Genomic DNA, 14269 nt, shown 5'->3' on the forward strand with positions numbered 1-14269 from the left:
CCTTGTTTTGCAATGTCATCCAGGTCACAGGGGAATGTCCTGGGTGCTGTTAAATCAGGCAGCATAAAAGAATAGTTGTCAGCACTGGTGCTGGCATAAAGGAGAGCCACAAGCCATGGTAGATGAAACTTTCAGTTGTCTCTTTGTGTGCTGGATTTGCAGTGGACTGTAGAGTGCGTTTCCTTGATTTTAACAGAAGGTTTTGGTTCTGTTTCTATTGCTGTCAGTTCACTGCAGTGCATCTAAGATAGTCTTGTGTGGGATAAACAATTGGAATGCTGCTGCTTAATGCGCTGCCAGGCAGTTGCTGCTGGGTTGCTCTGACTGTCTTGCGCGTTGCTTTTGTTTTGGTTGGCATTCAGAACGGAGACAGTAAAGACAGTAACGTGCTGTTCATTGAATAATGCTGAAGCCTTCAAAGATGTTTGCTTCCGGAACCCCTCTCTTGTGTGAGAGAAACTTCAGTTTAGGCACTTTCACCACGAGGCTCAGATGAGTTGAGCAAGGACTACTGAAGAAGAAAGAACCTTAAAAACCTAGAGGACAGAATATTATGCTCTAATACAGAGCCAAGGAAAGATCAATGGAATGTGTCAAGCTAGTAACCTGGTACTGAGCTGGCCTAAGACAATAGTGGTGTTCTTTATTAGCACAATGCCTGTGTGCTTACACCCAACACACACGGTTTCATGGCTCTAGGCTTGAACAGATCCTCTATCCAATACAGATAGACAGTCCGAAGGGTAAGTAGGTAACAGCGGTTACTTCTTAGTCCAGTCCTGCATCATCTCTGCTGCCAGGAGACTACCTATGTATAGATGTATAATGTATATATGTATATAAGATGTATATATGTATAAAAGAAGAAAAAATTTAAAAGATAAGGTACAGAAAGCTAGCAGTAAGCATAAGCAACAAACCTGGTGCAAGATGCGTCTTGGACGAAGGCATGATTTCTTGTATTGCAAAATGTAGAGTTTTTAATTTTGAGGTGTGGTCCAGTGTTCAGCGATGTGGGCTCTGGTGGGAGGAAGCAACCTGCTGGGCTCTCTCCTCTCCTTCCCCAACCTCCCTTCTCTCTCTGGAAACTCTCTGCCCAGCCTGTCCTTCCTCCTCCTGGTTCCTGCACTGTCCGCAGCCACCTGAGCTGCCTTGTGCACCTTCCCCTTCCCTCTGCGGAGACCTGGGAGCGAGTCCGGCCCGGCTCTGAAGGGCAGGAAGGGAGGAGTGGGCACGGGGAGCAGCGGGGCCAGGGGGAGGGATGTGGCAAGCCGGACACGAGCTCCACTCAGCTGGCAGAGACGGGCCGGGCAAATAGTGTCCTCCAGGCCTGGAGTCTTCTCTGTCTGCCGCCCCAGAGACGGGCTCTGGCTGCACAGGCGGCTGTGCCAGCAAGCAGCAGAAAGCAGTAACTGTGGAGTGCAGCATTAGTGCAGGAGGGTAAAACAAATCAAAAAGAGTGGGAGATGATTTGGGGCAAGACAGCCTTTGTGCAGTTTGGCAAAGACATTGCTCTTGTCCCTTTTGGTGGCACAAAACTTCTCTTTTCTTAAAGAACCGGAACCTGCCCTGTTTGTACAGGACACGGGTGCAGCAGCACAGGCTGCTGGGGGGGCTGCCCCGGGACAGACCCCACAGACCGAATTCAGTGAGGGCATTGCCGTGACATTCCCAGGGGGCAGGAATCGACCTTGTGTTATTGCCCTGACGTAATTACAGAGTCCGTGTGTGATGGTTTAGCCCCTGCCGGGGTCTGAGACCACACGGCCGCTGCCCCTCCCCCACAAAGGGAGTGAAATACAAAGCCCCGGGGCTGAGATAAGGAGAGGTTTAATACAACAGTGCAACAGCAACACAACAAACAACAACAATAACAGTGATAACAATGAACAGAGCAAAGTATATACCGATACAGCAAAGAGAGAACCGGCTGCGCCAACCCACGCGATCACCGATTCTTCCCGCGCTCGCGCCAGGATGTGACGTCAGCACGATATATGAATAACCCGGCTAGAGCTTCCCCCCCACTGCTGGGGAAACTTAACCCTGTCCTGGCTAAACCAGGACACCATGGGAAGCAATTACACAAATGGCTGAGTATTCCTTTTCCTGTGTGTGCGTATTTTACGTGAGTAATTTACCACCTATTTCTTAACTTTTGAACGTTACTGTCAAGCTTATAGCTACTTCGTAGACACACCTGGGCTCCCTGCTAGGCAGGTGAGGGAAGGGGGGAGAGTACGGAGGGCAGACAGAGCTGTCATGCATCGGCATTTTGGCTTAAATTAGTTATGCCAGATGCCAGAACAGCAGCACTACAAACGTAGTCAGAGCAAAGGTGCATGATGAGAAGCAGCACAGCAAGTTTTCTTCTTGTCACCATGCTGATGTCCCCTCATTGCTTGGGAGAGAGAGCATCTTTAATAATAACCCTGTAAAACAGCCTTAACACTAACACAATTCTCAATAAAACTATTATTTTGATTATTTTTTAATAGCACCAGATGGAGCTTTCTTGGCAGAAGGAACAAGAACACTTGATGTGCAGGAAGCAGCAGAAAAAGTGGCACGAGAAGGGCAGACGGTAGGGGAGACACAAGCACTTGAGGAGGCAGATTTTGTTGAAGAGGAAGAAGTTTGCACCCAAGAGGCAGGAGAAGTGGAATGGGTGGGAGATTTGCTGCCCGAGGAAGAAGCAGTGGCTGTGCTGCAAGCAGAAGGCCAGCCTGTGCTGAGGAATCTGCACCCGAGGAGAGTGCCATGGCAGAGGGAGATCCCAAAGGACAAGGGACAGGGAAAGGAAGGGAGTTTGGTGCTGGGGAACAGGGAGTTCTGGTGGAGGGGATGGAGAGCGAGGCAGAACTCGAAGAGCAGGGACCTCGGGAAGAGGAGCTTCAGGGGCAGGGGAAGAGCTTGGCTGGGAGGAAGGCAGAATGCAGCCCTCAGGGGCGGGGGGTGGCTGAGGACCTGAGAGTGATGAGGAGGACTCAGAGGTAGAGGAGTCGGAGGGAGAGGAGAAAATGAAGGCGGGAGGTTTTTCAGGGGAGGATGATGTGGCAAGTGCTGTGTCTGAAGGAGAGGAGGACCTGGAGGAGGGAGGATTTGAAGGGAAAGATGTGGCGAGTGCTCTGTCTGCGGGAGTGGAGGACCTGGAGGAGGGAGCATTTGCAGGGATAGACTTAGTACCGATTGAGATTTCTGATGAAGAGGAGGACATGGAGGAGAGAGGATTCAGAAGGGAATACAGGTTGGGTGGTGCACCTGAGGGAGAGGAGGACCTGGACGAGGGAGGGTTTGCAGGGAACGTTGTGGCGATTCTGGTGTCTGGGGGAGATGACATTGAGGAGGGAGCATTTGCAGGGAAGGATGTTGTGGCCGGTGCTGTGTCTGAGAGAGAGGAGGACCTGGAAGAGGGAGGATTTGCAGGGGAAGACGATGCGGGGATGGCCAGAGAAGAGTCAGGAGGTGGAGGCCAGGCCATGGGTGGAGCAGCGGGTTCAAGGGAGCTTGGGAGGGAGGGGTCACTGGAGAGTGAGGAGGGGAGGTGGCCTGGGGCAGGGATGGCTGCTGGCGTTAGCAAAGGGCAGGGGGGTGACAAGGCACAGGGAGGGGTGATGGGAGCAGGGGGGGGGGGGGGGGCAGATAGAGTGGGGTGGGGGTGGCAGCTGAGGGAGGGGGCTCTAGGGGGTCTGGGGTGGATGGGGAAGGGGCAGCCTATGGAGCTTGCGGGCGAGGGGTCAGCCAGGAGGGGTGTGAGGGAAGGGACCGAGGACCAGGGCGAGGCAGGGGGGGGAGGGGGGCACAGTTTAGTGGTTACATCAGATCGACTTGGGGTTTCCCAAGTCCCTCTGCAAGAGATGCCAGAGTTTAACTACTGAAAATAAACCTGGCAAATTAAACCAAGGAGCTGGGATTGCATTTTAGTTGCGGCTTAAGTGAAAAGTAATAAGCAAGTGTAACATGTTGTCTAATAAAATTATATTCCTGTAGGATACACCTGAAATAATCAGGTTTGCAGAAGATATCTTTGATGTAACAGCTGGTATGTCTTCCTAGAGACGTTCTGCAAACCCTGCACGAGAGACAGCACACGTGCCAGCAGAGGTCGTTTACCTGCAAAAACGTAAAAGAAAAACACCCCTCAAGCTTTGTGCTACCAATATTATAGTTTGTATTTACAAAAGCTGTTTTTTCCATCCATCCATGGCCAAAAGTTACACCTACCATGACTCACAGGAAATCTATCTTCAAGGCAAAACATTTTTCCTACAGCACGCATATTAGGGGTTAACTAATTTGATGGAGTTTTCAGAATAAACTTTCATGGTTTTGTAATTAAAAGCACCAGAAGAGGAAGCAAGAGATTCAAGTTCCACAGAGATATTTTGTGCCCAGTTCTGTTGTCAGAGCATTAGAGTGACAGAGCAAGTTTTGGCCTCGCCTGACCTCGGGGAGGCAGCTAACTTACACCCTTTTATTTCCCAGTCTGTACAAAGTCCTGCCTCACCATGAACAGACTTTGCAAAGTGATATGAAATTTTAGCATGAGAGTATCGGAGGGGAAAAAAAAAGTCTGTCAAATGGAAATAAACCGTGAACCACATCTTGATTTACCAGGTTTCTGCTAAAGCAAAGTGAACAAAGTGCGAGTTTCAAAATCTCAGCAGTTGTTTTGACAACAAATTCAACAATTCTTTAGAATGTAACATCCATAGTGAAACCAGGCAGAGTCATGGAAAGCAGCAGAAATCAGCAGTTTTCAAAACTCACATATAATTTTTCAGCAAATAAATTGAGTGCAATTATTTTTTTTCTTCTTTCCTATAAAGAGAACTCTGTCGCGCAGACATTGCACATCACACATCAGCTAAATAACCTGAATACTTTGAAAACCCAAGACTGCAAGTGACCGTAAAAGTTAAGTAATAACCCTTTGGGTAAGGGCATGCTGCATAGGAGGAATTTTGTAAACCTGTAAACCTGTATGACTAAGCATAGATTTACTTTTTTTAAAAAAATTTTATGAGCCAATGTCTCATCTCATAGCAAACAGCTCACACGTTGCCTATGGCAGAGCAGCAGATCTGAGATAATTCGGGATGTGCCCTTCACCAGACGCTGCCAGACCAACCGCAGAGAAAGCGAGGTCTCGGCTCCAGCCCTGACGCTGGAATCCCCCGTTTCAGCCATTCTTCAGGCTGTGACACCGCGGTTTGCAGTCGCCCAACCCTCTCCCGACTGTCACCCTGCTGGCAGCCATCTTCCGCATGCTGACAGATTTACACCGCGGTGTAACGCGGCGCTGTTGGTAACAGCTGTCACCGAGCCGATCCTTTGAGCATTTCTCCAGGGCTGCAGCGCCGGGGCCAGGCCCAGGCCCGGCCCACGTGGGGTCCGCCCAGGCCCCCCCAGACCCCTGGCGCTCCGCAGAGTGCGAGCTGACGGCCCGGCCTCACCGCGCTCATCTCGCCCTCGGCCTGCGGAAGCCAACGCTTTTCCGTGGAACAGGACACCCACAGCTCTGAGTCGCCCCCCCCGATGTCGCCAGTCTACGCTCTCATCAATCGGCAGGGCTCGGTTGGACGACGCGCTGCTGATGGTCACAAGGTGCCAGCTGATCAGCACGGATCCCTTCCTCTGCCTGCGCAGGGAGCACCAACAGCTCATTTAGGGCTAAATTCTTTAGAGACGTCTTGCTCCAAGCCACGTTATCCCAGTTGTTGAGACAGGAGACAGCAACAATCAGTCAGAAACAAGCTGCCGGAGCATCACAGGAGCTCATGGCACTGACACCAAGTCCAAGTGTGCTCTCTGCCAGCCCCGTGCCCTGTCCCTGCGCCAGCCCCCCGCTGCAGAGGATTCCCTAGGACCAACGGGATCGAGCAGCTCCCCACCCCTGCCCCTTCCCTGCTCCCAATGAACACCGCCCCAGCACACCCGCTCCTCTGAGCTCCTCACCCAGCGCAGAGCCCAGCCAGTGCCCCAGGAACAACACTGCGATGTTTCCAGCAGCGTCACCGCCGTCCCTCTGCAGGACGGGCCATGGCCTTGGGTGAGCCGCGTCTGATGGCATCGAGGGACTCCTGGTGTGGGGCTCTGCCTGGCTTTTGGAAGGACAGAGGGCAAGAGGCTGATCCAGGGTAATTCTAGTGGTGTAACACAGAAGGAAAATAGCCCCCTTCGAACCACATTAACGCTTCATATTTACAGTCACATGGCTTGTTTGGTTTTTAATTATCCTACTCGGGTCTGAACGCTCAGGCCAGCAAAACCCCTCTGCACCCCACAGCTTGTTCCCCTCAGACAGCCCCAGAGCACCTTTCACAGCAATAACCGATTGCCGCGGTTCTCCAGAAGCACTTTTGCTTTGGGGCTCACGACATCACCCTGGAGACTCATTGTAGCTGATAACAAAGGGGTCCCACCGCCGCGCGTACCCGGGGGGGCGGGCAGGGCCGGGCAGCGATCCCTGCTCCAACCATCCGCTGCCCTCCCCGCTCTCTCCTGCAGCGGGGTAAGAAAACCCAACCCCAGCCCGGGAAAGCGCTGCCCGGAGCGGGAGCAGCAGTTCAGTTCCCCCCAGGCCCCGAACTCACAGACACGCCCGCAACGAACTTCGTACTTCTACCCGCCCCCCGCGGCACCTCCACTCGCGGCCGGCACCGAGGGCACGGACGGGGCGTGCGGCGGCACCGGCACCGGCTGCCCGAGCGACGGCGGGGCGGGAGGGCCGGGCCGGGGAACAAGCTTCCCCGAGCCCGCTGAGCCCGGCTCCGAAAGCCTCGGCCGGCGCCTCGACGGCCCCAGCCGTCCCGGCGGGCTCCCCCCGCCCTCCCCGTGCCGGCAGGGCCGCGACACCGGGGACCGGTCCCGGGGCCGGCAGCGCCGTCGGGGTCCGGTCCGGGAACGGGCACGCCGTCCGGGTCGGGTCCCGGGGCGGGCAGCGAGGCATCGGGGTTCTGTCCCGAGGCCGGCAGCGCCGTCGGGGTCCGGGCGCCCCTGCCCCGCTCCCCCCTTCAGCAGGTCCTTGTCCACCATCTCAGGCCGCAGATGCTGCAGACGCACTGGCCGGGGCCGCGGCCCGAGGCAACGGACCGCGGCGAGCAGGAGGGCGACCGGGCGGCGGGGGGAGAGCAGGAGTCCGCGGCGGGGCGGGCTGCGGGGGAGCGCGGGCAGGTCCTTGTCCTCCAGCCGCAGAGCAGCAGCGGGTCGCGCTGCCACCCCACGGCCCGGCCCTACCGCATCCCCCGGGCGGCCCCGGGACCCCGCTCCGGGTCTCTGCTCCCAGCGCCGGCAGCGAAAGTTTCTGTTCCCCAGCGGGTGGCTCGGCGGCGCGGGGACCTGCCTCGGCGGCCTCAACCCCCGCGCAAAACCCGCCTGCGCGCCGCGGGAGCGTTATCTCCGGGGGGGGGGGGGAACACAGACGGCAACAACAACAGCAGCAGCGACAAAAAAACGGCGAGACACACACCCCCCACCCCCCCCCGCGTTCACCTTCCCCGCTTGCCACAGCCCCCCCCCGCCGCCCCCGCCTAAACAAAGACCCGACCTACACCGCCGCCTGAGCAAACCCGGCGGAGGCGGCGGAGCGCGGGGCCCGCGGGAGCGGTTTGTCCGTCCTGCTGCCGCCCAGAGCCCGAGCGCGATCCCCCGGACCCCGGGGGCGCAGGGGGGGAGCAGCGAGGCAGCTGCAGGGCGGGGGGTGCCGCCAGAAAACCTTCCTCATTCAGCCGGAAAAGGAGCATCGGAGCCGCCCGGGGCCCTTCTCCGGTGCCGAAATGGAGCCCGACACCCCCGGGCGGGGCTAATTAACCCCCGTGCCTCGGGGTGTCTTTAATTAGCCAGGTGTCTTTAATTAAACTCGCCGTTGTGTTTCCATCTCCCCCCGCCCCCCCCCTTTGTTTCAGCTCCGCCTGACGAGAGATGCGAGACGCGTCGCGGAGTCCCAGGAAAGCAAACGGAGACTGGTCCGTCCGTGCCTAAACACGGTCCGTTTGGGAAAAGGGAATTCTGCTCTCGAGCAGCTGCAGGGAAGGACAAGCCCCGTGTTCTTCTCCCCCTAAAAGCCCTGATCCTTGTTTCAAATCCTCGGAGCCGATTCTGCAGGACCGTCACTGAGCGAGGGGCGGGGCCGAGCCCCGGGATAATCCGTTTGTCCCGCGCTAAACCCGACCTAAGCCCGGACGGCACCTCGCTGGAGTTCAGTCCTGACGCCCCCACAGCCGCTGCCACGGCAAGGCAAGCGGGGCTTGGGGGGGTTTCTGGCCGCGACCAGGCACGGCGCGACCGCCAGCCCAGCCGCGGCACGGCCCGGCCCGGCCCGGCGGGCAGAGCGGGGGGGCCGGGGACACCGCCGGACACCCCGGCCCGCCCCACACCCCCGCCGCCGGCCCGGAGGCGGCAGCGGCGGAGGGTCCGCGGGCGCCGGCGGAGCTGCGGCGCCGGAGCGGTCGTCGGTCCCCGGCGGCAGCGCGGAAGACGAGCCCCGGGGGGTGCGGGGGGAAGCGCGGCGGGGGCCGGAGGCCAGACCTCGGTGGGTGGGGGAGGCCGCGCTGCGACGGGCGGCAGCTGCGCGGAGTTTCTGGCTCGCCCGTCCTTTTCCGCGCTGTCAACGAGTCCGTTCGGGGCGTTCGTGCGCGCTTCGCGGAGGCTGCGGGTTCGGTTTCTGTCAAATCGCTCCCTTTCTGCACGCCCGCGCCTTTCCTGAACGACACAGCAGGAGGCGCCGACGAAGTCAGTCCGCGCGTTGTTCAGCGCGGAAGCGGGGGCCGGTACTGAAGCCGGCAGCGGGACGTCCCCGCGTTCCGCGCTGCCCGCCCCGGAACCGAACCCCGGTACCGCGCTGCCCGCCTCGGGACCGGACCCCGGTGCCGCGCTGTCCTCCACCGGGACGGGACCGCGACGACGCTGCCCGCCCCGGGACCGGGCCCCGGTGCCACGCTGCCCGCCACGGGACGGGATCCCGACGGCTCCGCCCGCCCCGGGCCCGGACCCCGACGGCTCTGCCCGCCCCGGGACCGGCCCCCGGTGCTGCCCTGCCCGCCCCGGGACCAGCCCCCGACGGCGCTGCCCGTCCCGGGACCGGACTCCGACGCCACTGCCGGCCCCGGGACCGGACCGCGACGGCGCTGACGGCCCCGGGACCGGCCCCCGGTTCCGCGCTTCCCGTCCCGGGACCGAAACCCGTTGCCGCGCTACCCGCCCCGGGACCGGCCTCCGGTGCCGCGCTGCCCCCCCCCCCCCGGACAGGACCCCGACGGCGCTGCCGGCCCCGGGAATGGACCGCGACTGCTCTGGCGCCCACGGGACCGGACCCCGGTGCCGCGCTGCTCGCCCCGGGACCGGCCCCCGCAGCTACTCTGCCGGCCCCGGGACCGTCCCCCGGTACCGTCCCCCGGTACCGTCCCCCGGTACCGTCCCCCGGTACCGCGCTGCCCGCCCCAGACGGGACCCCGACGGCGCTGCCGGTCCCGGGACCGACCCTCGGTGCCGCGTTGCCCGCCCCGGGACCGGACCACGGCGCTACAGGCCCCGGGACCGGCCCCCGGGACCGCGCTGTCCCCCCCCCCCACCCCCGGGACGGGATACCGACGGCGCTGCCCGTCCCGGGACCGGTCCTATTAGCTGCGCTGTCGGCCCCGGGACCGGCCCCCGCTTCCGCGCTGAACAACGCGCGGACTGACTTCGTCGGCGCCTCCTGCTGTGTCGTTCAGGAAAGGCGCGGGCGTGCAGAAAGGGAGCGATTTGACAGAAACCGAACCCGCAGCCTCCGCGAAGCGCGCACGAACGCCCCGAACGGACTCGTTGACAGCGCGGAAAAGGACGGGCGAGCCAGAAACTCCGCGCAGCTGCCGCCCGTCGCAGCGCGGCCTCCCCCACCCACCGAGGTCTGGCCTCCGGCCCCCGCCGCGCTTCCCCCCGCACCCCCCGGGGCTCGTCTTCCGCGCTGCCGCCGGGGACCGACGACCGCTCCGGCGCCGCAGCTCCGCCGGCGCCCGCGGACCCTCCGCCGCTGCCGCCTCCGGGCCGGCGGCGGGGGTGTGGGGCGGGCCGGGGTGTCCGGCGGTGTCCCCGGCCCCCCCGCTCTGCCCGCCGGGCCGGGCCGGGCCGTGCCGCGGCTGGGCTGGCGGTCGCGCCGTGCCTGGTCGCGGCCAGAAACCCCCCCAAGCCCCGCTTGCCTTGCCGTGGCAGCGGCTGTGGGGGCGTCAGGACTGAACTCCAGCGAGGTGCCGTCCGGGCTTAGGTCGGGTTTAGCGCGGGACAAACGGATTATCCCGGGGCTCGGCCCCGCCCCTCGCTCAGTGACGGTCCTGCAGAATCGGCTCCGAGGATTTGAAACAAGGATCAGGGCTTTTAGGGGGAGAAGAACACGGGGCTTGTCCTTCCCTGCAGCTGCTCGAGAGCAGAATTCCCTTTTCCCAAACGGACCGTGTTTAGGCACGGACGGACCAGTCTCCGTTTGCTTTCCTGGGACTCCGCGACGCGTCTCGCATCTCTCGTCAGGCGGAGCTGAAACAAAGGGGGGGGGCGGGGGGAGATGGAAACACAACGGCGAGTTTAATTAAAGACACCTGGCTAATTAAAGACACCCCGAGGCACGGGGGTTAATTAGCCCCGCCCGGGGGTGTCGGGCTCCATTTCGGCACCGGAGAAGGGCCCCGGGCGGCTCCGATGCTCCTTTTCCGGCTGAATGAGGAAGGTTTTCTGGCGGCACCCCCCGCCCTGCAGCTGCCTCGCTGCTCCCCCCCTGCGCCCCCGGGGTCCGGGGGATCGCGCTCGGGCTCTGGGCGGCAGCAGGACGGACAAACCGCTCCCGCGGGCCCCGCGCTCCGCCGCCTCCGCCGGGTTTGCTCAGGCGGCGGTGTAGGTCGGGTCTTTGTTTAGGCGGGGGCGGCGGGGGGAGGCTGTGGCAAGCGGGGAAGGTGAACGCGGGGGGGGGGGGGGGGTGTGTGTCTCGCCGTTTTTTTGTCGCTGCTGCTGTTGTTGTTGCCGTCTGTGTTCCCCCCCCCCCCGGAGATAACGCTCCCGCGGCGCGCAGGCGGGTTTTGCGCGGGGGGTGAGGCCGCCGAGGCAGGTCCCCGCGCCGCCGAGCCACCCGCTGGGGAACAGAAACTTTCGCTGCCGGCGCTGGGAGCAGAGACCCGGAGCGGGGTCCCGGGGCCGCCCGGGGGATGCGGTAGGGCCGGGCCGTGGGGTGGCAGCGCGACCCGCTGCTGCTCTGCGGCTGGAGGACAAGGACCTGCCCGCGCTCCCCCGCAGCCCGCCCCGACGCGGACTCCTGCTCTCCCCCCGCCGCCCGGTCGCCCTCCTGCTCGCCGCGGTCCGTTGCCTCGGGCCGCGGCCCCGGCCAGTGCGTCTGCAGCATCTGCGGCCTGAGATGGTGGACAAGGACCTGCTGAAGGGGGGAGCGGGGCAGGGGCGCCCGGACCCCGACGGCGCTGCCGGCCTCGGGACAGAACCCCGATGCCTCGCTGCCCGCCCCGGGACCCGACCCGGACGGCGTGCCCGTTCCCGGACCGGACCCCGACGGCGCTGCCGGCCCCGGGACCGGTCCCCGGTGTCGCGGCCCTGCCGGCACGGGGAGGGCGGGGGGAGCCCGCCGGGACGGCTGGGGCCGTCGAGGCGCCGGCCGAGGCTTTCGGAGCCGGGCTCAGCGGGCTCGGGGAAGCTTGTTCCCCGGCCCGGCCCTCCCGCCCCGCCGTCGCTCGGGCAGCCGGTGCCGGTGCCGCCGCACGCCCCGTCCGTGCCCTCGGTGCCGGCCGCGAGTGGAGGTGCCGTGGGGGGGCGGGTAGAAGTACGAAGTTCGTTGCGGGCGTGTCTGTGAGTTCGGGGCCTGGGGGGAACTGAACTGCTGCTCCCGCTCCGGGCAGCGCTTTCCCGGGCTGGGGTTGGGTTTTCTTACCCCGCTGCAGGAGAGAGCGGGGAGGGCAGCGGATGGTTGGAGCAGGGATCGCTGCCCGGCCCTGCCCGCCCCCCCGGGTACGCGCGGCGGTGGGACCCCTTTGTTATCAGCTACAATGAGTCTCCAGGGTGATGTCGTGAGCCCCAAAGCAAAAGTGCTTCTGGAGAACCGCGGCAATCGGTTATTGCTGTGAAAGGTGCTCTGGGGCTGTCTGAGGGGAACAAGCTGTGGGGTGCAGAGGGGTTTTGCTGGCCTGAGCGTTCAGACCCGAGTAGGATAATTAAAAACCAAACAAGCCATGTGACTGTAAATATGAAGCGTTAATGTGGTTCGAAGGGGGCTATTTTCCTTCTGTGTTACACCACTAGAATTACCCTGGATCAGCCTCTTGCCCTCTGTCCTTCCAAAAGCCAGGCAGAGCCCCACACCAGGAGTCCCTCGATGCCATCAGACGCGGCTCACCCAAGGCCATGGCCCGTCCTGCAGAGGGACGGCGGTGACACTGCTGGAAACATCGCAGTGCTGTTCCTGGGGCACTGGCTGGGCTCTGCGCTGGGTGAGGAGCTCAGAGTGTGATAGACAGTAAACTGTTTGTTCATCAAATTCCATTAAAGATACTGGGAGCTCGTGACATGTTATTCCATAAACTATGTAGACCTAAGCTTAATCTTAACTATTACACTGTGTAACGACTAACTGACTGCAAGTGCTTATCTAAGTTGAAATGCTGAAGCAAGGACTCCTATTGTACAAAAGACTGAAAAGAGGGAGAAAGGGAAGAAGGACAAAGGGGAGAAAGACAAAGGGAAGAAGGACAAAGGGGAAGTGTCTGTACTCTGTAAGATATAAACAAAAGCTTTGTGAGCCACTCTCAGGAAAGCAGGAAATACGAGGAGTTGGTGACGCGAGGAAGACCCGGATGGAGCAACCCCCTAGCTGCAAAGTGCGCGGACGCAGGGTACACCTCTCAGAGAGACCCGATACCGGAAGGCGGAGGATATAAAAAAGACGGACCCTCGGGAAGTGAGCGCGCGCCGTTGGTGGAGCAAGGACTCCCCGGCCGCCCAGCGCTGTTTTGCTTGTTGCCACTTGCTAAAATAAATAATTGAAATTTAATTTGTCCTAACTTGCATCATTTTGGCAAGATAGTCTATAACAAGAGGAGCGGGTGTGCTGGGGCGGTGTTCATTGGGAGCAGGGAAGGGGCAGGGGTGGGCAGCTGCTCGATCCCGTTGGTCCGAGGGAATCCTCTGCAGCGGGGGGCTGGCGCAGGGACAGGGCACGGGGCTGGCAGAGAGCGCACTTGGACTTGGTGCCAGTGCCATGAGCTCCTGTGATGCTCCGGCAGCTCGTTTGTGACTGATTGTTGCTGTCTCCTGTCTCAACAACTGGGATAACTGGGTGTGGGGGTGCAATTCTCACCCCTCCCTGCCCCTCCTGGTTGGGTGCTTGGTGCTGGGTGTGATTCCCCCCACCTCCCCCAGCTGTGCCCGGTCTGTGGAGATAAGGACTGAGAACGTCACCGAGCCTGGCTCCTGCCCTCCCCCCTGCTGGGGATCGGCTCTAATGGCCCCTCATCTCCTCAGGGCCGGGCACACCTGGGCCTGGGATGGGGCCAGATGGGAACAAGAACAGAGCTGCACCCTCATCAAGTTCTTGTGCAGCTGCTGGATGGCACCAGAAGGGACCTGGCAAAAGTCAATGATCTTGGACCCTCTAAACTGCGCCCCCCAGGGAGACCCTTGGAGCTCCCCTGGATCCCAGCGGCCTGTGACCAGCATCTCCCCTGAGCTGGAGCCTCGCAGGGACCAGACCCTGGAGGTGTCGTCTGCTGCCAGAGCTGAGGGCAGGCCGGGGCGAGGTGCCCCCGCTCGAGGCTCAGGGATGGCCCGCGGGGGAATGCCGAGGCCTCGGGAGGATTGGCTCTGCCCTCGAGAGGAGGGAAATGTTCTCTGAGCTCGCTGCTCTGTCACCCGCTCGGTCTCTGCTCACGGGGGGGACGGACCCTCGTTTCTGGGTGTCTGTCCGTTGGTGGATGCGCAGGGATCGATGGGTCAGTGAAGGCACCGGTGAGGGAGGGAGTGTGAATCTGGGCAGTTCAGAGTCTGTGAATCAGTCGCTTTTCTTTCTTTCAGCATCTCTGAATTATTTTGTAATGATAAATTGCTGTTAGTTATTAATAAATCCAGATTTCCTGCTAAACCATCACCGCGTCAATACCATCAACTGCGACACCCAGTGCCCCCAGTATGTCCCAATGACCCTCTTAGTGCTCCCTAACATATCCCAGTATGTCCCAGTGCCCTACAATATGTCCCAGTAAACATCCCAGTGGCCCCAGTATGTCCCAGTGCCACCCAGTATATG

General features: G+C 61.2%; 1 protein-coding gene across 1 annotated transcript; it reads right to left on the reverse strand.

Moving 5' to 3' along the window:
* Positions 1–5543: 5543 nt before the first annotated feature.
* Positions 5544–7038, reverse strand: LOC141952539 (uncharacterized). The gene is made up of 3 exons (XM_074890112.1): positions 6645–7038; positions 5959–6104; positions 5544–5641 (listed from the first exon to the last, which is right to left on the reverse strand). Exons 1-3 carry the CDS (start codon positions 7036–7038, stop codon positions 5561–5563), a joined length of 621 nt encoding a protein of 206 aa, XP_074746213.1. The 3' UTR covers positions 5544–5560.
* Between the last annotated feature and the right edge of the window lie 7231 nt (positions 7039–14269).

The sequence above is a fragment of the Strix uralensis genome, chromosome 20 (genome assembly GCF_047716275.1).
Source record: "Strix uralensis isolate ZFMK-TIS-50842 chromosome 20, bStrUra1, whole genome shotgun sequence".
Taxonomy (NCBI): Eukaryota; Metazoa; Chordata; class Aves; order Strigiformes; family Strigidae; genus Strix; species Strix uralensis.